General features: G+C 44.0%; 1 protein-coding gene and 6 non-coding genes across 12 annotated transcripts in view; all 7 read left to right on the plus strand.

Moving 5' to 3' along the window:
- Positions 1-26,341, plus strand: part of CLCN5 (chloride voltage-gated channel 5) — a 155,172-nt gene that overhangs the window by 55,976 nt on the left and 72,855 nt on the right. The window contains exons 1-3 of one of the 6 annotated variants that reach the window (XM_038587449.1): positions 5,593-5,644; positions 8,790-8,846; positions 15,501-15,593. The exons of 1 other annotated variant lie outside the window; for it this stretch is intronic. Coding sequence is in view for 2 of the 5 variants with exons in the window: in XM_038587444.1 (XP_038443372.1) it covers positions 5,593-5,644; positions 8,790-8,846 (109 nt within the window). In the remaining 3 variants the exon portion in view is untranslated. Of the gene's footprint in view, positions 1-5,580; positions 5,645-8,789; positions 8,847-15,500; positions 15,594-26,341 lie in introns of those variants that run through there. 4 more of the 6 variants (XM_038587444.1, XM_038587447.1, XM_038587445.1 and 1 more) reach the window with 4 other exon arrangements.
- MIR532 (microRNA mir-532) lies at positions 13,176-13,234 on the plus strand. The gene has a single exon (NR_049410.1). It is a non-coding gene; the product is annotated as a microRNA mir-532 (primary transcript).
- Positions 13,544-13,629, plus strand: MIR188 (microRNA mir-188). Its single transcript, NR_049471.1, has one exon. It is a non-coding gene; the product is annotated as a microRNA mir-188 (primary transcript).
- Positions 18,358-18,416, plus strand: MIR500 (microRNA mir-500). Its single transcript, NR_049411.1, has one exon. It is a non-coding gene; the product is annotated as a microRNA mir-500 (primary transcript).
- On the plus strand, positions 18,854-18,921 carry MIR362 (microRNA mir-362). Its single transcript, NR_049475.1, has one exon. It is a non-coding gene; the product is annotated as a microRNA mir-362 (primary transcript).
- Positions 22,451-22,509, plus strand: MIR660 (microRNA mir-660). The gene has a single exon (NR_049412.1). It is a non-coding gene; the product is annotated as a microRNA mir-660 (primary transcript).
- Positions 24,087-24,145, plus strand: MIR502 (microRNA mir-502). The gene has a single exon (NR_049413.1). It is a non-coding gene; the product is annotated as a microRNA mir-502 (primary transcript).

Genomic DNA, 26,341 nt, shown 5'->3' on the forward strand with positions numbered 1-26,341 from the left:
ACCTCTCCATCCTCCAAGTAATTCAGTGTTTTGGGGTCCCCCACATTCTTTCCTAGCCTGTTTTTACTTGTCATCCTTGGTCAAGGCTTAACTTTTCCTTTTAAGGAAGTGAGGTCTCTGTGTTCAGCTTCCAGCAAGAAACCTTGGAGTCCTTGTTTCTCCTTTTTTTACCCTCAAATAGCTAGCGTCTCTAAATTTTGCCCCTTATCCTACAGTGCTTACCATCCATCCCTCTGGGCTGGTGGGGGTGGGGTGGGGTGGAATTCCAGTTCAGAATCTTCGCCAGATTTCCAAAAGAACTCTACTCCCTGGATTTCCCCAAGAGATTGATCTCCCTTCCCTATCGAACCCAACCAACTGCTGCCAGACTCTGCCTCACAAAATAACTTCTTTCTTCATGTCACCTCCTTATTTGTGAACCTAGGACGACTTTCTTTTTTTTTTTTTTAAAGATTTTATTTATTTATTCGTGAGAGACAGAGAGGTAGAGACATAGGCAGAGGGAGAAGCAGGCTCCCTGTGGGGGGCCTGATGTGATACTCAATCTCAGGACCCCAGGATCACAACCTGAGCCTCAGTGGAATGCAGACGCTCAACCACTGAGCCACCCAGGTATCCCCTAGGACCAGTTTCTAATGCTTATTTTCCCTGGCTTTTGGTTTCAAGGCCTCTGTTATCTCGCCTCTCCCGGCCCCCACCTCCAAACCCAAGCTGTTTGAGTCAGCTATATCATCACACTTCCCTAAACAACGCTTCTTAAAGGAGCTGTGCTGAGAGACCCACTGCTCAGATTTGTAGTTTTTTTTTTTTTACTTCGAACCCATCATGGATCAATACTTTTGTATAATACAATAAAAATCATTAGGAGATGAAATTATAAAGATATGTAAAATACAAGTTATTATTAGACTCACGAAACAAAATTACTCTGTCAAACTGCAATAAGTTTCTAGGTCTAGTTTATTAATTTCTGGACTTGTCTTGGTGAAAACACTGGTAATAAAAAAATTGGGGGCTGGCACTAGGCCTTGAATCACACTTTGAGTGGCCCTGGTCTACCTCCTGCTGATTCACACCACCTTGCCCTTTGCTTAGACTGTCCTAGCTTAGAATGCCCTATCTTCTTTCAGCAATCTTAACCTGTCCATGCTAGAAGGCCCAGACTGTGTGCCCCTCGCACTGCCCACCCCCTGCAATACACTAATATATACTAATTATACTAATCTATACCGAATATACCCCTTCCTTCAATTGCTGCAGTTAAATACGGCACTGCTTAGCATTTGATTCACATCACATTTTATTTTTCTATAATTGTTGCATCTCTGTTAGTATCGTCTACCCCCAGCCTTCCCAAGTAGCCTGAGGTCCTAAAGAGCATAAAGTGTGTCTTCCAAGAAAAATACCATATCATGGCACCTCACCATGTTAAGTCCCTCAATACCTATTTGTTAAATGAATAAAATGAAGCTTCTCGCCAAATAAAAAACCTTTTTCTGTTCTCAAGATGAATCTTCCATAATACATAGGAGACACTTGATTAACACATGTATTTAAAAAGTATGTGAAATTTGTTTATCATCTGGGCACATACAGAGTGCTCACTTTCCACTTTTGCCCTGTTATATAATCTTTGAGCTGCTTTATAGGGTTGTAACCATGGCAACGGGTTTTGGTTGGGATTCCTGCTTCTCATAGGCATTTTCTGCTGATTCAGATCAGTTATTCTCAGCTCTGATTTTATGATTCCATGGAATGTCACAAGTTAAGAATGTTTTGAAACTTCAAAAATGGATTCCTACTGACCCAATTTCTATTAATTTCTGTTACACACACACACACACACACACACCCACACCCACACACACACCATGCAGTGCTTTTCTCTTGAAACGTTAGAGTAAACTTTAAGCCGAAAGAGTCTTAAGAGTTGCCCCACATTTGGAAATTGCTGAATTAGCCTGTTTTGGATTCAGTGGCCCAGTCTGCACACCCCTAAATCGATGAATCATTTTCTCCCTCAGACATTTAGATGCAACGTTGGTTCTTACCACCCATGAGCTGGTCGTCCACAAGCAGTTATGTTTCCATCTTAAATAGTCAGTTTATGTCAAATGACTGGAATGCTATACTACTGAGGTATTTCTGCAGCAGTGTTTAATGATGCCACTAATGTAGCTGAAGGGTGCCAGGAAGTTTTCAAACCTTCCTTTTTTTTTGTTTTTTTGTTTTTTTTGTTTTCAAACCTTCCTATTAAGGCATAACACACATACAAAATAGTGTGCAAATCCAAAGTTAGAGCTCAGTGATTTATCACCAAGTGAACACACTCATGTAACCAAAGGGTGGCGAGAATTTGGGAATTGTCTTTCCAACCCCAGTGACGTTTTCTTAAACATATGGCGTTAGCAGGAGTGTACATTATGAAGTGTAAACTGTAATCCATGTGCAGAGGTGCTGCTCAGCTGAATGAATTAAGCCTTTGACTTGTCTCATTGTTCTGAGAGCATTGACGCCATCTGTCTGGCAGCACAGATTCTGACAACTGCCTGACTCTATAGGGTCTTTCAGTTCATTTTATTCAAAAAGCTTTCCAGGTGTTTTGAATTATATTTACTTGTGGTTAGTGGCAAATTTATGAGCTGGCTGGCTACATCTTCTTGACTTGTGCCATAGAATCTGCAACAGGGTCTTGGGGTTGAACTCTCCCGCCCCTATTTTTTTTTTCGTTTTTTTTTCCTTCTGAATTTCAGCGTGGAAAAATTACAAAAAGGTCTCCATACCCCCAGTTTTCCACTATTACTACTTTCTTTGGACCTTCAAAGTTTTAAAATTCTGACATACTATCTTATGCATCTTACTAGAGGATTAGACACAACCCTTATAAAGTTGCCTGTGCTCGAAGGCCCTCACACCCCTCTTCAAGGTCCTGTGTAGTTTGTAGGGTGGGCATTTTAATCAGTACTTGTATTAAAATACCCAGTGACTATCCAGGTACATCACTGGCAGAATCTCCAAGACCTCTGTTTAGGAATAAAGCAGAAACAAAAAGAAGACATACTTAAGTATTGTGGTTTGCCTTAAGGAGAAATATGGCCACACTGCTAAAGTCTTTTGCAAAAGAACTATCTCTTTGCTAGGATGATATGCTGACTATTCCATACGTTGTTTTCTTCATTTTTTCCCTAGCAATAATTTCGTAACTCAATGGTATATTAACCTTGTGGCAAGCCAACAACTTTTTTAGATTATTTTTAATGCAAGTAATTTGTTTGCCCTTATGATTAATTCAGGGATGTATGGAAATTATAAAGGTTTGCATATATGTGGAGCTCTAATTTTTCCTTGATTTATAATGTAGTTAATTAAGTTCTGCTGGCCCACAAAAACCTAAATGTTGCAGTTACTCTTAAGCAGAGCACAATAGGGCATGTGACTTGGTGTGCTGTTGTTTCCTTGAACTAACTAGGAAGGCCTTGTTACTTGGTGGCTGGTGGGCGATAGGATAAGTAGAACAATAGCTTAAACAGATTTAAGCATAGAGCGAGACAAGTTAAGAAATGAGAACCCCCCTTCAACTTCTGGCATCAGAGAAAGATGTACTGGGGCTCAGTGGATTTGGGTCTCGTCCTCCCTTGGCTTGAGCCCTAGATTCTAGGCATTTTAGGTTTCCTCCCCACACCCACCTTCTCCACCACCAAGGTCAGGCTCAGAGCAGCATTTCCCCAGGGACCTGAAGAGGAAGGGTTTCCAGTTATCCTTGCTTTTTAATATAAGGGCTTTGTTTAACCTGAATGCTTTGGGGGGGGTAGTTTTTCATACTTAAAGGATTTTGTGGTCCCTTGTTACTAAAGTTCTTAAATTGTAGAACTTTTAGTATGATATGCTGTGTTTTTCATGTGTTAAATTTCAAAAGGGGAGAGAAGAATGGGGAGGAGAACCAGAGTGTCATGACCCTCATGGGCTCTTCTAAATTCAATTTGCAATCACTGAGAAGAGGAATAAGAGCAGAGATTTTCCAATTAAAGAATATAGTTTGAACCTCAATCATTTTGTAATAAAAAAAGGAATTCTTGAACACCCATTATGCATCTAGCACCGTCAATGAGGATACCAGAAAAAAATGGTCCAAACCCAGCTTCCCTCATGCTTACTATTCAAGAAACAATGAGGGGTGTAGAGAATGACAATCTACTCAAGAAGGGAATGGCATTGTCCAGTGGGAGTGTAGGAAAAGCCGAGTGTCACTAAAGAAATGAAACTTGAGCTGGACCTTTAAAGACAGTCAACATTTGGCCATGTAGAAAGGGAGGGTGACAATCCAGTCTGGCCCAGTAACACAAGTCTGGTTAGGGGGAGTGGGGAGTGGGACAGAGGAAATTGGTTTAACTGGGCAAGAGGACTGTGGAATGTCTGGGAAGTAGGGTGGAGGAGCCTGAGATTGAGTGTGGCCAACAAGAGGGACCAGTCCTGGGGAGGAATAACAGATAACGAAAGTTAGAAAACAGGGCCAGACTCCAAAGGGAAAGATGGGAATAGAAAGTAAGGAAACAAATGTGGTATGTTGCAAACCAGAAAGTTTGAACTTGGTAACAAATTAAATTTAGGGATTACAGTAGGAGGGAGCAAAAGGTAATTAATGTTTCAAGTTGGTAAACTGAAAATAGCAATAGCGATTGCAATTAGTCTGGGGAGAAGGAAATTTGCTTTGCAGAAAGGTAGTGAGTTTAGCTTTATGTATGTCTGTCTTTTAGGCATCAACCTTTTTTATGTTGTGACAAATGGTTTGAAATATCCTGTGGCTTGAATGGGAGAGCAGGAATGGATGCTTAGTGAACTGAGATGTCTGAAACCCACAGTAGAATTCGGAGAGAGATAATCACGAAGTTGAAGATGTATTCTTGCTGGAGGGCTGCGGGGGGGGTGGTGGGCATGCACAGTGGGAATCTTGAACGTGGAAGAGGTGGCAGCAAAGATTGAGAGGAAGGTAAGCTCGCAGAGGTAGCAGGTATAGTATAAGTCAAGACAAAGGCATTTCAGGAATTAGGGGGTCACCTTATGTCAGACCCTAAAAGAAGAAATTAAGGGAGAGTAAGAAGTGAAAAAAAAATTCCTTCAGCTGTGTTAGATTCTAATGTCTATGGCACCCCTTTCACCATGTAAGGTTGGAATGTCACTGTAACGCAAACTGTCGTAGTGCAGAATTTGATACACATTTCCGTTTGGGCCTGTGTTCCATTCCAAGAAGGTAGCTGTTCCTAGAAAAATCTTAACCCATGATTCCATTCTGCTTTGTAACCCTTGGGACAGCGTAAGACAGAGGCTTGTGCATATACTCTTCAAATATGTACTAGTAGGTCACAAAAGTTAAACACGAACTAGGTTAATTCTTCCACAGAGTTTTAATAGCCTTTTTTTTTTCTCCCCAGAACAAATGTCTGTTCCTATCACTGAAAGTATAAGCAGCCAAGATGCAGTGTTGTCAGCTACTTTCTTGAGGACTCCAGTCAAGTCAGTGACAGGATTGAAGCTAGAATCCAATTCACCAGATTGTTTAACAAGTTTTATTTCCTTCTCTAGCCCATCGAGAGAATGAAGAAGAGCCTTCAACTCAATATATCTTGTCTCTTGGACCTAAATTCAGGTGAAGCTTATTGATAAGCTTACAATTTAGAATTAGAGCGAGGTGTAGGTGGTATTTGTCTTAGTAGTCACCAAGCCTTGGGTGGGTGGTTAGGCAGAACAGTGGCTGAAGGATTGAGTGTGTGTGTCCTAAAACCTGACACACCCTGAAATCTTCCTGAATTAGTAAATCGTTTTATCCATATCTTCTTGCACAATAATGGCAGAGGGGAAGTAATCTGAATAGCTGCTGATAAAAGACAATTTGGGGCCCTTGAAATGGCAGGACTTCAAATGGAATGGGAGTGGCTGTACTTAGCCTAAAAGCAAACAGATTTATTTCACAGATAGTTATGGAGCTCCTACCCTGTATCTGAGACCTCCCTGTGACGTCAAAGTCAGTCTCTTCCCTCTGGGAGAGAGAAGACTCAGCGCAAATCACTGAATGAGGGGCAGGATATGTGTAAGTGCTATGTGAACCACTCAGAGAGACATTCTTAGAGGGGATTCTGGAGGAAATGTAGAGTGCAAAGGCTTGACAGCTCTTAAGAAAAGCATAAATAAAGAGATAATGAATCTATTCATTCTGCCAGTTCTCTAAGTTGTAAGACGTAATAAGTTTATGTACCAAATGAATGGTGTAACTGTGTCTATTTTTAGAGGGGACTTGAGTTCATGAGTAAAGTCCTTCCAAGTTGTCGGTTTTTGTTTAAGTTTCCCTTGAGCAATAAAATAAAATCCACTCAACTGCCAGTTTTATCATGTGTTATATCTTGGCTTTAGAGCTCCAGGGGTTGGGAAATGAGTGAAAAATTCGTGCTTCACGTTGGGAACACCACCAGTGCAGGATAGGTAGCTTGCTCAGAATTAAGAGGTAGCGAAAGTATATTAAATGCCCTGGTATCTGTGCAGTGAAACTGTTCCGCCTCCATTTCAGTGAAGGATGTGACTATTTCAGGGAAGGCTGAGCAGACCCCAAATACCTAATTCTTAGCCCAGGGCCATTATTTGGCTTAATGCTGGAATCCTTGGCATTTTCTGATGTAATCATGCCCCTGCTTAATTGTCCAAGTTCTGTAGATTGTTTAAAGTATCCCTCACACTCATCTCATTTCTCTTGGCTCAGCCAGCACCCTCATTCAAGCCTTGTTCTGAACACTGTCCCAGGATGCATTTTCATAAAACACCTCATAGAAGGAGCTGCCCATTCCTGCTCTGGAAATCTGCTGAATCCTGCCTCATCCACTCCATCCCCTCCTTTCTGTTCTCCCATCTCCTTAGCCTCCCTCCAGCCCTCCTGAACTCTCTCATGTGTTAGTTGCGAGGGCTGAGCTTCAGATCTCTCTCTCTCTCTAATGCTAATCCAGATTTCCATTTGCTGCTAGACTAAACTTCCCAAAGAAGCATTTTTATTCTCCATCTTGTACAGCGTTGGTAACTGCCCTTGCCTGTGGCTGTGTTTCATGGTTATGCTAGTTGTTGTCTTCACAGTCTTCATGTGCATCTGGGCTTGCTGCCTTATTTCGAATCCACTAATTTGAAAAAATTAAATATCTACTTGAGTCTCATCTTGAGCAATAAACTCCATACAAAAGCATGAGTTGGGGTTGGTTTTAGTTTAGTCCTCCTCATGCTCAAGTAGACACGTTAAGAGAAACATCAGCAAGCTACCTCAAACTCCCTCCCTGGAGTAGTTGCTCACCAGCCTGAAAGTCCAACTCATTATTATGCTTGTGCCATTTAAGGACCACAGGATGGCATTGACCTTATTCACTGCCGTCTTCCTGGCAGAACTCTGCACTCCAGCCAAACTGGTTTATTTGTGGCCTCTGAGGTAGTAACACTTTTACATATTCTCCTCCTCATCTTCTGGAATACTCTCCTCCACTGCCTCTTCTCTTGCCCGTTGATGGCTTTTCCATCATCTTTGTTCATTCTCCTCTGTAACCAGTCTGGTCTGCAGCAATGTCTCTCCTCTTTAAATTCCTGCATTTTTGCACCTACTGCTTTCTATCACCAATGCAGTTTTTCATCTTACCCGGCTTAAACCTGTCTCCATGGCCCCCTAAGTCTCAGAGCAGGATGGAGCTTAGAGATTGTGTCATAGGACTCTTCCTTGGTGCAGACACTTGAGGCTCCCTGAGGACAGCAGTCATGTTATACATACTAAGCCTCAAACGTGTGTCTCCTTTTTAGAGTTTCTTCATTCTGAATGCCACTAAATGTACCATTATCTTGTGGTTTTTTTTTTGAGGGCTCATTATCTAGCTTATCCTGCTGATCACTGGTGTTTCCACTAGAGGAATCAAAGCCACAGGTTTAGTGGCTCACGTCCCACATGGCACATCCCTGCTGTACAGTCTATATCTTCATCCCTTACCTCAGCACCTCCTCACTCACCTCCTGAACACATTCATGCATACCTCTTGGTCTTCAGTCCATTTTGCCCTCTTCTTCAGAATTGTAATAATGAACATCTTTTAAAGGTTTTATCTTTTTATTCTTGAGAGACACAGAGACAGAGGTAGAGACATAGGCAGAAGGAGAAGCAGGCTCCCTGTGGGGAGCCTAATGTAGGACTTGATCCCAGGACCCTGGGATCACGACCTGAGCCAAAGGTAGATGCTTAACCGCTGAGCCACGCAGGTGCCCAATTGTGAACATTTTTATGCACAATTCCACCTCTGTATTGTCTCCTTAATTCTCATTCACCCTCTCTCTCCCCTCCCCCAAGTGCCCCACCTCCTCCTTACCTCCAGGTTGCTGAGCACAGAGTAAAGTCTGGGACTAAACATCCTTTAGTCATCCCTTCCAGGCCCCTGATAGGGAGAAAATGAGCAGTTGGGGTCACCCTTCTTACCCTCCCACCACTGCCGCTGCTCCTGCCAGTATGTGGGACCTGTGTATACCTGCATAGAGCAGACTGTCAAGTGAACCTTCTCACAAGCAGCTGCATGAATAAAGTGCAGAGAAACAAACCTCTCCTCAGACCTACATCCACTTCTGACCTACTTGCTATCTCACAGGTCTGGCATGTGTCCGAGTGCGAATTTTCTTAGTGCCCCCTCCCACACTAAAGGTTTGCAGATAAATGAGCCTTTCTGTGACTCCTCTTTCTCTCTCTCTCTCTCTCTCTCTCTCTCTCTCTCTCTCTCTCTCATTCACAGAGCGCCGGAGAGAAGAACCTTCTCACCCCATCACCTTTTCATATGCTTTGACTGGAGGTGAGTTCCAAATCCTACTCCCACTTGTAGACTTTGCAGGAGAATGAGGCATGCAGGAGGGAGATTTCTTAATGCCTTTCTTATGGGAATGATGAACAAGAGTGAGCTTTATCACAGTAACACCCTCCCCACCCCAACACACACACATAGATGATGCACACAGGCCTCTAAGAGGAGGCGCCTCCTTATTACCCTTGGCCTTCCCATACCTGTGCCTGTGCACGTTCTCTGTGGAGAGCAGGAGACTCCTGACCTGTTTGGTCACATAAGGCTCACATGTTGCGGTATGAACTGTCTCGGGTCCCCTCCCACACACAAGTTTTACTGATGTGTAATCTTTTTGAGCTGTGCCCTGTCTCTTGAACCCAGCATGCCTTCTCAGTTCCCTTCCTATAAGCATGGTGTATAGGATAGTAGGCTTTAGATGAGTTGGTTCAGACCCACAGGTGCATATTAATTCAGATGTGTACCCAAACACATGCCTACATGTGCATGAGTGCACACACATGGTGAGGGAGAAGAATCCTTCTGATTGTTAGTGTTTGCCTTGTATGGTGGGATGTTTGGAGGAATAAAAAAAAATATCTGCCTCTCTCAGGCAAAAAAAAAAAAAAGATCATAAACTGGAGGAGTTTATCCTTCAAGGATGGCAGGAAACTTCTAAGCTATAATTTGTTGGCCAACAAGATTGAAGCCTAAAGAGAAAGTGTCAAGGTGAATACCCATTTGGTTCTTTATGCTATAATTAGTGTTGTCAAGCCAACTGACATCTAAGGAAAAGAACATGAGAATTATCCTGCAGTTAATAAGTTTGCTTGCTTAGCCTGTATGTTGAAAGCCCTTTTGTCTTTTAGTTATTTCAAAGGTTTTTGGAACCTTGTTCAAATGATGATTGTATACATCATAAAAATAGTGTGAATACTTGTGACATTTTAACATTTTTATAGGATTCATCAGTAGTATTCTTAGACTTGCTTCATTTCTGCCTCTGTTCCTCACGCCACCCCCCCGCCGCAACCCGATGTCCCCACTGTCTATGCAAGAGTGCAAGCCTCTTGAGCTGTTCCATCTTTTCCACCTTAAGCATGCAGGATTAGGAGCTTGTTTTATATATATATATACACACACACACACACACACACACCACACACACACATATATATATAAGCAAAATCTTTATATATATAAATATTTTTATATTATAGATAGATAGCCAAGGGTAATAAGGAGGCGCCTCCTCTTTATTTTGCTTTGAGAAAGAGGGGGGAGTGTGAGCAGGGGAGAGGAGAGGGAGAGGGAGAAGCAGATGCCATGCTGAGTGCTGGAGCTTGACGTGGGGCTTGATCCCATGATCCTGAGATCATAACCTGAGCCAAAATCAAGAGTTGATGCTCAACTGACTGAGCCACCCAGGTGCCCCATGCTTATTTTTTTTGAATATGGTTTCCCAGATGTACACACTAACTGAAAGAGGGTAAGCCTGCTGGCATGTTCTCTTTCTTGTGTGCCCCGTCTGTTGGAGGGTATGTTTTCCCACGTCCCCTCCCATTTGCCTCTTTTATCTTGCATACCTCTGTCACATGCACATACATGTGGTGTGTGTGTAAGGGAGACCTGTGAGCTCTCCCATTGCATCCAGTGTTGCAGGACTGTGAACCTTCTAGTGCTGCCCCCCCTCCCACCCCATGCATGGCTTCAATGAAAGTAAAATTAACCTTGTGATTACAACCTCCCAAAGCACCCATTGATTGGCTGTCAACCTCCTCGTTAGTCCTTTCTTTATGTGCACCCGCGGACACATTCATGATAGGAGCTTGAGCCTTCTTATTATACGTTCTTGATCTTTCTCTTTTTCATCTTCCCTCTTCTCCCTTTCCCATACACATGCCCAGGATGTGCCAGAGAATGAGCTCTGGTCACCTCTGGTTCTCATACAAGCATGAGTACACACTGCTTGGGGTTTGGTGGTTGGGCTGGCTGTCTTGGCAGTCAGATTACCCTATGGTGGAATCCTGATGTGAGGCCTTGCCAGCTCCGTGATCCTAGATAAGCAACTTTTCCCCTTTGTGACTCAGTTTCCACAATATATCTGATTTAAAAATGAAATTAAAGAATTCAAAGGCACTACCTCCTTTGTCGCAAAGAGTTCCTCCAGTTTCGACCTATTTCTCTGTTCCACTTTACTGTTTCTGCTTCTCCCATTCTCTCTTGTACACCCTCCAATTAAGGCTTTAATCTTCACCACACCACTACCATTGCCCTTGTCAGGGTCCCTGATGCTCTCTTCACATAACCCAGTTCATTGGACACTTTCATCTTCTTACTGGACAGATTCACACACAGTTGCTCCTTCCCTATGTCTTGAGACTCTACGTGGTTTCCAGGACTCCACATGCTTGGTTGTTCTCTCACCTCACTGGCCTCTCTTTCTCAGCCTCTTTTGATGGCTTCTCCTCTTTTTCTTGAATTCTAAACAGAAGGATTTAGGGCTTAGTTTGTGGATGACTTATTTCTACTCCTCACTTGTCCTTATAGTTTGCTGTCCTCATTTTGTCCTATGGCTCTAAATACCATCCTATGTGGATAACTCTCATATTTACATTTCCAGATTAGAGCCTCTTTCCTGAATTCTAGATGTGTATATCCAAGTGAGTTCTCAACATCTGCCCTTGGATGTCTAAGAAGCACCTCCCACTTTAACAGAAACAAAATCAGTCCTGATTTTCCTCTCCCCCCTCCTCAAGATGGCTTCCTCCTTCCTCAGCATTCTCTCAGTAAATGGCACCACTCCCTGCCCCCACCAAAAAATTGCTCAGGCCAATGATGCATAGGATTTTAATATGCTGATGTCTTTGGATTCATCCTTGACACTTAGTTTTTTCCCTCTACATTCCAAATCCAACCCATCAAATCTTTTTTGGCTTTCCTTTCAAAATATATGCCGAATCTGACTATGTCACATACAGCCACTTGTCACGTCCTCCATCACTTCCACCCTAATCCATGTCTTCTCTGTGTTGACGGGCTAGTGATTCTTCCACTCCCACTTCTCTCTCTCTCTGTCTGGCTCTGTCTCTTTCCTCCTGCTGTTCCCCTTTCTCACACTCTGCTTCCCTCTAATGCCTCCCCTACATGCAGCTTGAGCAAAAGGGAGGCTTACTGCAGTCCCTCCCCCGCCTCCTCGCCCACCACTTCTGCACATACACAGCGTAGGGATGCATGTGTTCAGGGCAGTGAGCCACCATGCTGTCCCTGGCTCTGGCCTTGCTTTTCCACCTGCCTACTTGTGGCTTCATATTCTTTCTGTATCTTGCTCAGGACATACACATGCACACACACAAGTGCGTGTGGGAGAGAGTGAACTATCATCACCTGTTCCTGTGCTCCCATCTTTTGCCAGGTGGAAGGTGTGCTTTCTGAAACCACTGCCATTATGCAGGAGAGTGAGCCTCGGCTCACCTGGCTCTCAGGCCCTTTGTCACACATGCAGGTGCAGAAGGCTTTTCTTCTTTTTCACATTCTCTACTTGCAGAAAGCTGTACGACTTGAATCTCCTTCCTATATGATCTGGCATGAGAGTGAAACTTCTTAGCAAGTTGGTCACCTTGTTCCTCCCTCTGGCACTCTTACACTCTGTCTTTGCACATGGGGAACCTGTCAGTTTTTGTGCCTCATGCATAGGGTTGTGGACTTTCTTTAATATCCGACACAAGCAGGCACACAGGGAAATGAGCCTCCTTGTTACATCTAGCACACACATGGAATCCAGATCCTCTCCACCTCACTGTTACACCCATGCCTCTTTCCCTCCATGCAGCATGAGGGGGAATGAGGCCCTCTCACATGCCGCAAGGTATATGCCCACGTGCATATGCGCACGCTCTCTCGCTCTCTTTCAGGAGATTGAGCCTTCTTTGTTGGGTCTTCTTTCTGTAAACACCAGCATGTAAGATTCTCAGCTTTCTTACCATGTGTCCTTTATGCATGGTCCAGTGTTGTGTCATCTGTAAAATAGATTACCTTGTAGATATTTTATGAGGATTTAATGAGTTAGCATATGAGCACTTAGAATGGTGCCCTGTAAATAATAAGCACCATAATGATGTTTGGAATAAAAGTAAAGAATAAGAAAGAAGAAAAATAGAAGAAAAATAGGTTGTAGATAGTAAACATTCCTGAAGGTACATACGTGAATCAATATACAGACCTTCCTTCTCATCATAGCGTGTCTGGGGCATGGTCACATATATACCTGTCCAGCTGAGACACATGTACTCACATACACAGAGTGTACAAGAGAGTGAACCTTCTGACTTGCTTTCTCTCTTACATGCCTTGAGTGTAGGACCGTTGGTATCTTAATTACCCTCCCACACCCAAGGCTTGCAGGAGGGCAAGCCACCTCCTTCCTCTCCTATGCATAGGCATGAGCACCAACACACACACACACACACACACACACACACACGGCAATTGAGATCTTGATGGAGCTCCTCCCTCGTAAACCCTGTATGTGGGACACATACCACTGCCACCAAACCCTCTGGACAACTGTCCCACTCCATGTATGCCCCTCCTGTCTTACCCACCAGTGCTCCTCCCTTGGCTTCCTTACTGCCTGTGGGAAACCCCTAGGCTGATGCACCTTGCTTTCTAGAGCATACCCAAACGATGTGCCAAGAGAGTGAGCCTTTCCCTGCTCCCTCTCTCACATCCCTTGCATGGTGGAGGGTGAGCTTTTTGAAAACCCCTCCCACATGCAGGGTTTGCAGGATGGTGAGCCTCAGCTTTCCTTGCTCTCTTGTGCATGTGCACGTACACATACACACACCTTCACAAAAACATAGACATGCACAGTTTGGTGGGAAGGAGAAACAGCCCTCTGCCCTATGTTCTTTCTTCCATCTCAGTCATGCATAGGTTTGCAGGAGATCTGTGAGCATCCACTATATGTTGGGCACTCTCCCATGCACCAGAGATGCATCAGTGATCAGAAGACAATAATCTCTACCCTGGTTGGGGGAGATAGACAGCGAACAAAGTGAGTAAATAAAATACACAGTGTGTCGTCAGTTGGTGATCAGTACTGGAGAACCATAAAGCAGGAAAGGGGATCAAGAATGGGTGGGGGCAGTGGCAGTGGAAGATGATGGTAAAGAAATTTCAGGACCAAACAGAGCAATCAGGAAAAGCCTCCTGTGTTCTAGGGGCAACAAAGAGGCCATTGTGGGAGGAGCAGAGAGTTGGGAAATAGTAAGATATGATGGATGAAACGGAAAGCTGATGATTAGTATATATCCCCAAAGGTTGAGAACTCTAATTTAAAAAAAATCACAACCATACTACCTTGTCACACTGAATAATTAACATAATCAAATATCCATTGTTTAAATTTCTAGTTGACTCAAAGTATCATAAATTAGGATTGAAATAAAGTCCATACATTGCATTTGGTTGATAGGAATCTGAAGTCTTTGAGTTATAACTTCTCTCTTTATCTGTGTTTTTTCCCTGCTTGTAATTTATTTGTTGGAAGAATGTAGGCCACTTGTCTTGCAGTATCCCATAGGCTAGATTTTTCTGATTGCATCCCTGTGGTGTAGTTTACTTGTTCCTTTTCCTTGTTTATATTTCCTGCAAACTGATACTTGTATCTAGAAGCCTGATTGGATTTAGGCTTAATTTTGGGGATAGGGTCAGAAGTACTCTGATCAAGAAGCACATAATAACTTGTTGCCTCTCTTGCTGTGATGTTAGTTGCCACTGATGCTCAGTTCCTAGAGCCATTATTTTATTAGGTTTGCCAAATGATGATATTCTAATTCCATTATTCTCTTTTCATTTATTAGCTGCGATACTTCTATAAAGAAAAATTTCTACTCATCTACTGTTTGGTTATGCAGTGGTACAGTTTTTTAGGAAAGGCAGGAGAAATGCTTTATTCTTTCTGCCAGCATTCAAAATAACAAGTTGGCTCACTAGCTTATTCCAAAGAGGAATTAAAATAAGTTATTATGATAAACTCATGGATTTAAATATATTTGATTTTTCATTCTGTTGTGGTTCTTATCCTCAGTGAAGCTCAAATGCCCCATCTTTAGCCAGGGGGAGCTTCTTCAAATTGGCTCCTGAATCTTTTGACATGGCCTCAGTAGCTATTCAATAGCTTCCCTGCCTTCTGGATTGAAAAAAGTGTTCCAGGCTCATCTCAGACATCTCTTTCCCCAGACTTGGAATCCGCTGTGTCTTCAGTAAGCCTTGATTCCTTTTATTGGACATGGTATTTAAGATTTTATTTATTTATTCATGAGAGACCCACAGAGAGAGAGGCACAGACACAGGCAGAGGGAGAAGCAGGCTACATGCAGGGAGCCTAAGTTGGGACTCGATCCCGGGTCTCCAGAACTACACCCTGGGCTGAAGGCGCCACTCAGGCTGCCCAAGACATGGTATTTAGAGACTACATTCTGGGCACTAGGGGTGCTCATTGCCTCTGGATTCGTGATTGATTTCAGGCTGCTTCAGTGACCATATCATAAAAAAATGTTTTGTTGTTGCTGCTTTTGTTTTATTTCTAGATAAAACATATGAGTTCATTCTTCTACTTCCAATTACAAATCAGGATTACGGGGGTTCTATTTGCTTCTGTTTCAGAAGTATCATTCTGACTGTTGTGTGGCAAGCAGACTATAAGACAACAAGTGCAAAAACAGGGAGACCAGTGAGGAGGCCACTGAAATAATTCAGGTGAGACATTTATGGAGACATGGTAGTAGTGTAGAACTGTGCAGGTGGTTAAACCTGGTTAGATTAGATATGGATATATTTTAAAGTTAGAGCCAATTGAATTTACTGATATATTGGATGTGAGGTATGAGAGAAAGAAGAGTCAAAGATTGAACCTTCTCCTTCCTTTTTTTCCTGTGTGAGTTGGACACTTGTGCGAACACTGGGTATGTGGGTGCCTGAGCCTTCTGTATTTCCTTTTTCTGACCTTGGTACCCAGATGCAGGTGCTGCCCCAGTGCAATGCACTTGGACAAGGATTCACAGAAGGTGAGATGTACAGAGATTGCCTGTCAGACTTTTCCCAGGTCTTCTTCAATGTCTTTTGGATTTAGGAATCTAGTAGTGGGCAAAGCATTAGGGGCCCTGGGCTTGATTGTCTCATGAACTTGTGCCAGAGAATAAAATTCCTCACTCCCGTTAAACCTACCTTCAGGTGTTCAAAGGGCTGGGGAAAGTGAGCTTTTTCTGTTGTTCCTCCCACGCCAGCCCTGGGAGCCTTCCCATTTACTCCTTCTCTCTAATCCTTGATACCTGGTTGCTAGTGTTTTCTATGTGCAGTGCACCTGTGAACGATTTCAGAGTGAGCTGAAACATCTGCAGATGGAAGAACAGAGTTACCTGTACGTTACCACCTCCTCCTTCCTGCCTGCCATTATTTTTTTAAAAGATTTTATTTATTTATTCATGAGAGACACACAGAGAGAGAGAGAGGCAGAGATACAGGCAGAGTGAGAAGCAGGCTTCATGCAGGGAGCCTGACGGTGGGACTCGATCCCGGGTCTCCAGGATCACACCCCGGGCTGCAGGTGGCACTAAACCGCTGCGCCACTGGGGCTGCCTGTGCCTGCCATTATTTATTTACTTATTGCTTTGTGCCAGACAATGTGCTGGCTGTTTGGAGCCAGCAGTGAACAGGATAGTCATAGTGCCCTGAGAACATGGGCTAGTGGGCACATATAGGAAGATGAACCGCATTTGTACCCACTGTGCGGGTGTGCACACGTGCTAAGGATGCTGGTGAATGAGTTTACACTTTAGTTTCCCACTTGTTACGCACCCTGTCACATCCCCAGGGTGGATAGGCCTATCTCAGGGTGTGGACCTGTGTGCATAGTCCCAAGGTGAGCAGGAATAGAGCCTTTCTGCCCTGATTCTGCACTCTTGAGCTGTCTCAGTGTTCTTCCCTTGAGAAGTGTTGAATGAAGGGGCCCTTGCTTGTTAGTGCTTTCTCCTTTGTTCACAGATACACAGATACCTGGAAGTATGCCTTTGCACAAGCGGGGTAAGCATGAGGATGAGCATGTGTGAGAGGCCCCCGCATAGCTAAGTGCACAACATAGACAGGCAGATGAGTGTTCAGAGACTGGGAGACACCAGAACTTTTCGGTTTCATATTCACTTTCACTAATTCATTTGTATTTTTCTCTATTTCTTTCCCTCATACACACACACACACTCACCCAGAGAATCCACATTCTGACTCATTCTCCTCTTGGTACTCTATAATACCTACATGCATATACGTGAAACATTCAGGAGAGTGAGCCATCTCACCTGTTCCCTCACACATTCCTTCCCTGGTGGGGAGGATGGGATTTCTGAAACTCCATCATGTGGGGTTTGTAAGAGGGCAAGTCTCAGCTTACTTTATTCTCTTATGGGCAGCATGCGCTCATTCCTCCCACCCACACAGAACTATATGTACGAATGCTTGCCCAGTGTGAAGGCACAGGCCCTCTGACTCAACTGTTCTTGTAGTTGAACTGGAAGTTGAACTTGGGGTTGCTCTTGCAGTTAAACTCTTGCCTGTTGAACAAATGAGCTCCTCGAACACCATTCCCATGTGGCGCATTTGCAGGAAGGTGTATCTTGTTGCAATGGCATCCTGCTGTGTTCTCTCTCTCTCTCTCTCTCTCTTACACACACACACACACACACACACACACAGAAACACACACATACACAATATAGAGGGAAACTTCTGATGTTTTCCTTCATACTGCTTTTGAATGAAGGGCTGTGGACTTTGTTGAAGCAAGATTGAAAGAGAGACTCATCAACTCAGGAACACACAAGGAATTCAAGAGAATGAATCTATTAATTCCCCCACCCTATGCAGGTACTTGGTCTCATAGACATTCAGACTTCTTTCTTCTCACATGTTCCTTGAATGCAGGAGTGTGACCACCCTCCTTAAAATGCACTCATTCAAGTCCACACACCCCTATAAATGAAGGAGAAGTACAAATCATTATAGCTGCATGCCACATGTTGTGCTCCACTTTACATTGATTTGTCATCTTATTTCATTTTCTTGGCTCTATTAGGAAGTAACCTGTATACTACCAAGCTCTCTATGTGATTGTGATGCATGTTGAAGTTAAAGAACAACTGCACTTAACTGTTCTGCCTTATGGTCACATATTCACACAAAAGGATATATGGGACCATGAGCTTGGTGATGGCTCATAATTGTTCTCTCTTTCCTCGTGCTTCACACTACCCTCTCCTCTGTCTCTTTGTCCTTGTAAGTTTATACTGTCCCATCATCATTTTTGTTGTTGAGGGAACCAACAATATGGGTGCTCAACCAGTCATCTTTAATGTGAAGTTCAAGGACCTTCTCTTTACTTCTGTATCATCACAAGAAAGCACCTTCTGTGAAGAAGAGTGGATGCTCTTGTTAAACCCCTGTGGGGCCTCCTGATCTGTTCCCCCTCTCTAATCCTTGCTACCTGGGTGAGAGTGCTTTCTGAATGCAATGCACCTGGGCAAGGATTCTGAGAGTGAGAGCTTCATCTTCACGTAAGGACAGAGCATTTTTCCACCCTCTTTCCATTCCACGAGTATTTATGACCACCTGTTCTATGCATGATAGTAAATTGGGCCAGGGAGCATGCAGTAGTACACAAGGCACACCTGGATCCCTGTCCTGTGTTGCTTACAGTCGAAGGAGAAGAATAGAATTCCTCAGCAGTCATTGTACCTACTTGCCCTGACAGTAGGTAGGCCACAGAGTGGACTTCTCATTGCCATTGCCACTCACAAGTACACAAAAGTGTGGGTCTTTTCTGATCTCACACAGAGCAATGCAGGAGAGAATAGTCTCTGTACATGAGGACCAGACTTTTTGTCATAGCTACACATACACACATGCATACACAGCATGTACACACACATAGGGCAGGTGCCTTAGCCTTCTTATCTGCTCCCCCTCTCGAATCCTTGGAACCTAGGTGTGAGTGCTATTTCGGTGCAACACACCTATTCAAGGATTCAAAGAGGCTGAGCCTTGTCTGCATGTAGAAGGACTGAGTACCTGTACATCACCTCTTCCACTTTCTTTCAAACATTTGAGTTTGCTTTCAGGTGCCAACCCCTGGACTGGGCATTAGAGATACAATGGTGAATGAGACAGATAAAGTCCCTAGCCTGGAGTCCTCATTCTTGGGCTGTCTAGAGGACACTTATGGGAGAATAGGCATCATTCCCTGTGGACAGACTTACCCTATGTTGGGGCCTGAGCTTTCTTTTTACTTTGGCTTACTGTGTGTCAGATACTGTAATGGGAAAACATACATTGGGTGACTTTTAAAAAAAGATTTTATATATTTATTCATGAGAGATACAGAGAGAGAAAGGCAAAGACATAGGCAGAGGGGGAAGCGGGCTCCCCATGGGGAGCCTGATGCAGGACTCAGTCCTAGGACCCCGGGATCACAACCTGAGCCAAAGGCAGACGTTCAACCACTGAGCCACCCAGGTACCCCTACACATTAAGTGATAAGACTCAACCCAACCAGTTGCCCTCAACGAGCTTATAGTTTAGAGGAACAGAAGGGAAAACGTATCCCCTTTACTATACCATCCTCCAACATGTATATACACGAGTGCCTGTGTACACAGATTGTTTCAGTCTTGTTAGCCCCCAACTGTATAGCCAGCACATGTGGACACTCATGTATGATCTGAAAAAGGTGCCACTCATGGTACATATTCAGAGAGACTGTCTGAGAGAGAATGGCTGTGTGACTTTGTGCATGTGCATGAATACATATGCACACCCTGGGAGAGATGCATCAGTCTTACTAAATGTACATAGTGATACTTTACGGGAATGTGACCACGAGAGTTAAGAATACACATATGCATGTGTGCATATGTGCAGGTACCCAAACTTTTTGCTCTGCTCCCTCTTTCTCATCCTCTGTCCCTGAGTGAGAGTGCTTTCTAAATGCAATGCACCAGGGTGAGGGTTCTGGAGGGCAAGCATCCTTTGCATGGAGAAGGACAGAGGATCTGTACACTGGCTCTCAGCTGCTTGTCTCATGCCATCCTGCCATCTATCCCTCATTCATTCTTTCCTTCCACAAATAATATTTAGTAGGCACCGTGCTGGGCATTGGTCACGGGAGAGTGGACAAGACAGATTTGGCCCCTGCCCTCCTGGATATTATAGTCCAGGCAGGAGAATGGACTTTGTCATCACCCACCACCCCTGCATGTACTGAGAGTGAATGTGTCACAAAAGGGACTTCTTATCTACACCCCCCTGCCCCATCCATTTACAAACACATGTGGCTGATATGTGTAGGAGAACCTTCTATTTACTTTAGCTCAATCCTACATAAATACACTGGGCAAGAACAGTAAGCCTTCTTGTTAAACATACACACAAGGCATGCAGGTGCTGGAATCTTCTGGTCTGGCTCCCCCTCTCTAATCCTTGCTACCTGGGTGAGAGTGCTTTCTGAATGCAATGCACCTAGGCAAGGATTCCGAGAGGGGGAGCGCCAGCCATCTTTGCATGAGACAGAGCACCTCTACATCCTCCTCCCCTCCTTTTTACAACTACCTACTCTATTTCAGGTACTATGCTGGGGACCTCCTCTATTTCAGGTATTGTGCTGGGCAACTGGCTCACAAGAAAATGAGCCACATCTAGTCCATCTCTGCAAGCTGGAGAATGGATTCCTTCTCATTTGTTATGCCTGCATATTCTGGGGATGAGTGGGCTGCATGCTGTGACTTGAAACTTCCTGCCCTCCATTTTGGTCTCACAGATACTTGTAGGAGAACCTTCTGAACCTCAGTACAGTCCCACATAAGTACACTGTGTGCAGGGGAAGGGTCCGACTAGGTACACAAACACACACACAGATGTATCACCGAGTGGCCCTCTGAACAGGTGCTTCACTCTCCTTCATTCAGCCTAGCTGCCAGTGCTGTCTTGGATCACTGTTGCTGTTCGAGGACTCCAGGGGAATGAGCCTTGTCTACACTTAAAAGGACAGAGCTCTTGTTCAGCAACTTTCTTTTCTCTTTTCCCTTCCTTCTATAGATAGCCGAGTGCCTACTAGATGCCAGGCACACAGGTCAGTCACAGAAGATGAAACGAGAATCAAAATGGACAAGGTTGCCATCTTGAAATTCTGGTAGGGGATTAATAAACCCACTATGACTCATAGATGCTGTGGACTAATAGGCCACTGTTCAAAAGAATGAAGCAGGTCTATATGTCACTTGCTATCCATTGTGCAAACATGAACATGTGCAGGTTATGGTGGAGTGAGGTGTCTTGTCACCCCACTTCCCAGACACACCCAGTGATGTGGACCTGCCTGCAGACTCTGACCTTCAGAGAGGGCAGGAGAGGGAGCATCCCAGCATGCAGACCAGTGTGCTTTTGCAGCCCTCCCATCTGTAGGGACTCAGTGAGGGAGGCCTTACCACTGTCTTCCTTCATGCTACCACGTGCAAAGAGATCCTTTTCTTTACCTTGCTGTACAATCCCATGTGACCCTGTTATAGGCAGAAAAAGGAGCCTTCCCTATAAACACAGAGACACATACACATAGCACACAGGTATAGAAACACAGAAAGTGTGTCTCCTGCACACAGAACTGTATCCACAGTGTATGAAACACACTGGACATTGGCAGCAGCAGCCCCTCCATGTCCGATGTGTGGGGAGGCAGCAAGCTTTCTTCCCCAGCCAGAGCTTGAATAAAAGTAGCCCTTAAGACTTATCTCACACATGCATGTACAGGAAAGGCTCTTCCCTTTGTACAATCATAGGCAGTCACCTGTGAGCCCAAGAGTAATGTTTCTTGTGCACACACACATGATCTGAAGATGTCTGAGACCTCTGTTCAGGTACCCTCTCTCATTCTTGGTACTTAGGTACAAATGCAGTTCCAGTCCATTGCCCTTGTACAAAAAATTCAGAGGGAATCTCATCCATATTTAAAAGTAGGGAGTTTTACACTACCCCTCTCATTCTTTAATTTCTTTAGTGTCTCTTTAGAATGGTGGTTCTCGAAGCGTGCTCCCTGGCCCCAGCAGCATCAGTATCACCTTGGAATGTGGTAGAAATGCAAATTATTGGGCCCTACTCTTGACCTAGTAAATAATGAACCATAGAAGTCTGTATTCTAACAAGCCTTCCCACTGATTACGACATTCGCTCAAATTTGAGGATCATTGATTTAGTGTAAGTGCTTTGGAATGCAGTGGTGAGCAAGTCAGGTGGGGGCTCAGCCCTCAAAGGACTCTCAGCCTGTCATGGGTGGGAGGGAATGAGCCTGCCTGTTTCTCATGCACATTCTCAGTGCATTCTCACACTCATGACTCTCCCCTACCTCCTCCAGAACCACTCACTTGGCCATCATAGGAAGTTAAGTGAGCATACAGCCCAGGCTGTATCAGGAGAGACCCTTATCATTACTTTTCAGGGCATGAACTTAACACTGTAGACACACACAACCACATGTGCATGCTCATGGTGTGGAGAAGAATGAACTGCTCCTTCTCCTATACCCATTGCATATCGGAGTTGTGAATTCTCAAAGCACCTCCTGTGTGCATGGATTACAGGAGGCTGAGCCTTGTCGTCACAAACCTTCTGCCAAGCAATTTTTTTTTCTGCCAAGCAATTCAATCAGCACATATGTACTGATCCCACTTAAGTGCCATGCACTATGCTGGGAGTATCCTGCTGAGTAAGAGTCAACTTCTTTCTTTTTTTTTTTTAATTTATTTTTTATTGGTGTTCAATTTACTAACATACAGAATAACCCCCAGTGCCCGTCACCCATTCACTCCCACCCCCCTCTCTCCTCCCCTTCTACCACCCCTAGTTCGTTTCCCAAAGTTAGCAGTCTTTACGTTCTGTCTCCCTTTCTGATATTTCCCACACATTTCTTCTCCCTTCCCTTATATTCCCTTTCACTATTATTTATATTCCCCAAATGAATGAGAACATATAATGTTTGTCCTTCTCCAACTGACTTACTTCTTTCTTTATAGGACTTCCTGTTTGGTGGAGGAATGTAGTGAATGAACTTCCCCAGGCCTAGAAAACAGGAGTGCAGGGCATGCCAGGAATCGAGCCTTTTCATTCTCCTATACACACCCATGTTCTTCCTGTGTACATGCACACATACATACACACCCATTTCTGCCCCAAACTGAAAGGCAGGAGATCGACATTGTTATTCATTATATTTGAACAAGTGTGAATTTCCTCATTGCAAACACACTCAAATTGCATGTATGTTGTGCAGGTGTCTGGGCTGTGATTTTTGTCTCCTCCTCGCCTATCCTTGCAATCTAGGCATGAGTGTTGGCTAACCAACGCAGGGGGCTTGTGCAAGGGTAAGAGCTCGCGAGCCTGGTCTATGTGTAGGACAGAGCCAAGGCAGCACCTCCCTTTGCTTGTTCATTCAGTTGTGTGAGTGTGTGTGCGCACATATGTGCATTTCTTTGTTCATCGTTTCACAAGAGTATGGATTTCCTGCCGTTTGGGGATGTTATGGTAAACTAACTGATCAGGGACACCAGCCTTATAGTCTAGCAGGTTCCTGGAGTGTCAGCTTCCTCACAACAATGCCTGTGGATGGAGGGCTTAGGGTGTAAGAATTGGGCGTCTCCTTATTCTCTCGTGTAGACATGCATGTGGTATGCACGTCTGGAGCCCTGTGCTTTGCTACTCTTTTCATATTCTCAAGACCTAGATGTGGGGACTCTTCTGGAGTGGCACACCTACTCCAGGACTCTAGGAGGAACCCTTTTCTGCATATAGAAGGACACAGCACCTGTGAATAGGTCCTCTCTCCTTCCTTTCCTCTCCCCCTCCCTTCTGCAAGTATTTATCAAGCATATGTGCTAATCATAATAACCCTTTGCTTGGTGGTGATAGTATGCAAGATGGACTTGACCCCTGTCTCAAAAAACATGTGCAGGAGAGTGGACTTCCATGTCACTGAATATCCCTGCGTGTGCTGACTTTGAGTGGGCCACTGAATGGAACCTCTTATTATTACCCCTTCCCAATGTGCACAAATCTCTCAAGACTTCTCCTTCCTGCCCCCATATGGACCTATGTAACTAAAAACTTTCTCCGCCTTGAGTGCTGCAGGTGCTTCAGCTTTCCGCGCTGCTCCCCCTCTCTAATCCTTGCTATCTGGGTGCTAGTGCTGTCTCAATGCAATGCACCTGGGCAAGGATTCAGAGAGGGTGGGCTCAACTGCATCAAGAAGAACAGAGACTTTGCATCTTCCTCCCTCCTCCCCTTCCTCCTTTTCATTCTCTGTCCTCCCTCCTTCCCTCCCCCCTCCTTTTCTCCTGTCTCCCTTTTCCCCTCTGTGCTTCTCAGTAAGAGTTTTTCAGTACTTGGTGGGTGTCAGGGAGGCACAGAAAAACAGAATAGTGATGGATTTGGGTCTCTCTGCCTGGTGGGCTTGTCTGTGTTTTAGAAGAAATGTCCTCATCAAATAATGTTCGTGTACTCAAGTGGCCAGAGTGCTAGAGAGGGAGCTTTCTCCTTATTCCCCTCCTGCCTTTCATAGGTTGGGTTCTGGGCTGGGACCAGAGCTTTCCCCATCTGCTCCTTCCCACACTCCCTTTCAACCTAGACAAGAAGTATTGTCTCCTGTCAGGGCTTCAGAGAGAGGGAGCCTTGCCTGTGTATGGCAGGGCCGGGTGCTCTCTCTCTCTCTCTCTCTGTCATGGTCCTTGCGTGTAGGCACCAAGCTTTCTAAATCCAACATCTATGGCCTGTATCTAGGAAAAGTTTGCATTGTGATCATAGTGGAGTACCGTTCACCTGTACATCTCTTCCCTCAGATTTGATCATCCTCTCAGCATTTGTTAGGGAGTGTTTACCACCTGCCAGCCACCATGCTGCTTGCTAGAAATACTGCAGTGAACACAGTAGACAGCATTGGGTGTTTGGCCTTGTGGACACATATAGAAGTTTCCTAGAATATCCTAATATGTTTTCTATTCACTTTTTAAACTTCATGTTTGTGTATAGAAAGAGGCAGAACAGTACTGTACCCGAGTTCAAGTTGCATATCAGCAGCACATTTTTTCTCCTGGAAATGAGGGGACAGTTCAGTGAGTTAAGTGATCTAGAATAAATCTTTAAGAGAAAAGGATGGGGAGGGGTTGGAGACTTTGGATTTAGCCTAGGATTTTTAACCTGTCCCCACCGTGGCTTTAGCATTATTCTCCAATACTTACTCTTTCCTTCAGCTTGACTGATCTGTTTATTCCTATCTTTCTCAGTGTCTTTGCCCGTTGCCCATCACAGATATATGATTTTCAGGTCAGTATAGCAATACAGAACTACAAATGGTGAGAAAGCGGGGAGAGAGACAGACACTGCATTTCAGTCCCCTTTCTCAAGTTCTTAAACAGGTGGGACTTAAAAATTCTGACTCTTGGTCCTTCTCTCCCAACTTCTCCCAATTTTATTGAGTATGTGCCCCTTAACTTCTGTATACCCTAAAGTCTCTTTTTGGTTACTGCTCAGCTTTGCTCTTATTTTTCTCAGACTTCATATCTCTCTTTAAATGTTTTTTTTTAATTCAAATATTAGTTTCAGATACACAATATAACAATCCAACAATTCTGTACATTTTTATCTCTCCTGATGCACAGGGCCAGCAGCATATCATTAGAAGTACAAACTGCAAGCCCCACCTCAGACCTAGAGATTAGAAAGTTGGAGGGTAGGCAGAGAGGTCTGGGTTTTAACGACCACTGATCCAGGGATACTGATGCATGATGAACTTTGAGAACCACCAGTTTAAGTACCTTTAGTAGAGATTTCTGCAGTCCATGGGATGATTTTTAGAGTCAGAATTTCCTTCTGTGTAAACTTCCCTTTTAGTCTTCCCTTGATTTTTTTTAACTTAAAAGACTTTTTTTTTTAAAGCAGTTTTCGGTTTATAGAAAAATTGAACAGAAAATACAGAGGAGTACCATATACTTTCCTACCTCAGTTTCCACTATTATTAACATCTTGCAGTTAGTGGAGTACACTTTTACATTTAGGCCAATATTGATACATTATTATTAACCAAAGTCCATAGATTCTATGAGGGTTTCCTATTTGTGTTGCATATTCATGGATTTGGACAATTATATACTGATGTGTATCCACCATTACAGTGTCATACAGAGTAGTTTCACTGCCCTAAAATCCTCTGTGTTCTGCCTTTCAGCCCTCCCTCCCCTAACCCCTGGCAACCACTGATTTTACTGTCTCCAGTTTTGCCTTTACCAGAATGTCATGTAGTTGGAATCATACAGTATATGTAGCCTTTTTCAAATGACTCCTTTTACTTCAGTTATGATTCCTCCATATCTTTTTTTGTGGCTTGATAGCTCATTTATTTTTTATCATGGAATAGCATTCCA

This window comes from Canis lupus, chromosome X, assembly GCF_011100685.1.
Source record: "Canis lupus familiaris isolate Mischka breed German Shepherd chromosome X, alternate assembly UU_Cfam_GSD_1.0, whole genome shotgun sequence".
Taxonomy (NCBI): domain Eukaryota; kingdom Metazoa; phylum Chordata; class Mammalia; order Carnivora; family Canidae; genus Canis; species Canis lupus.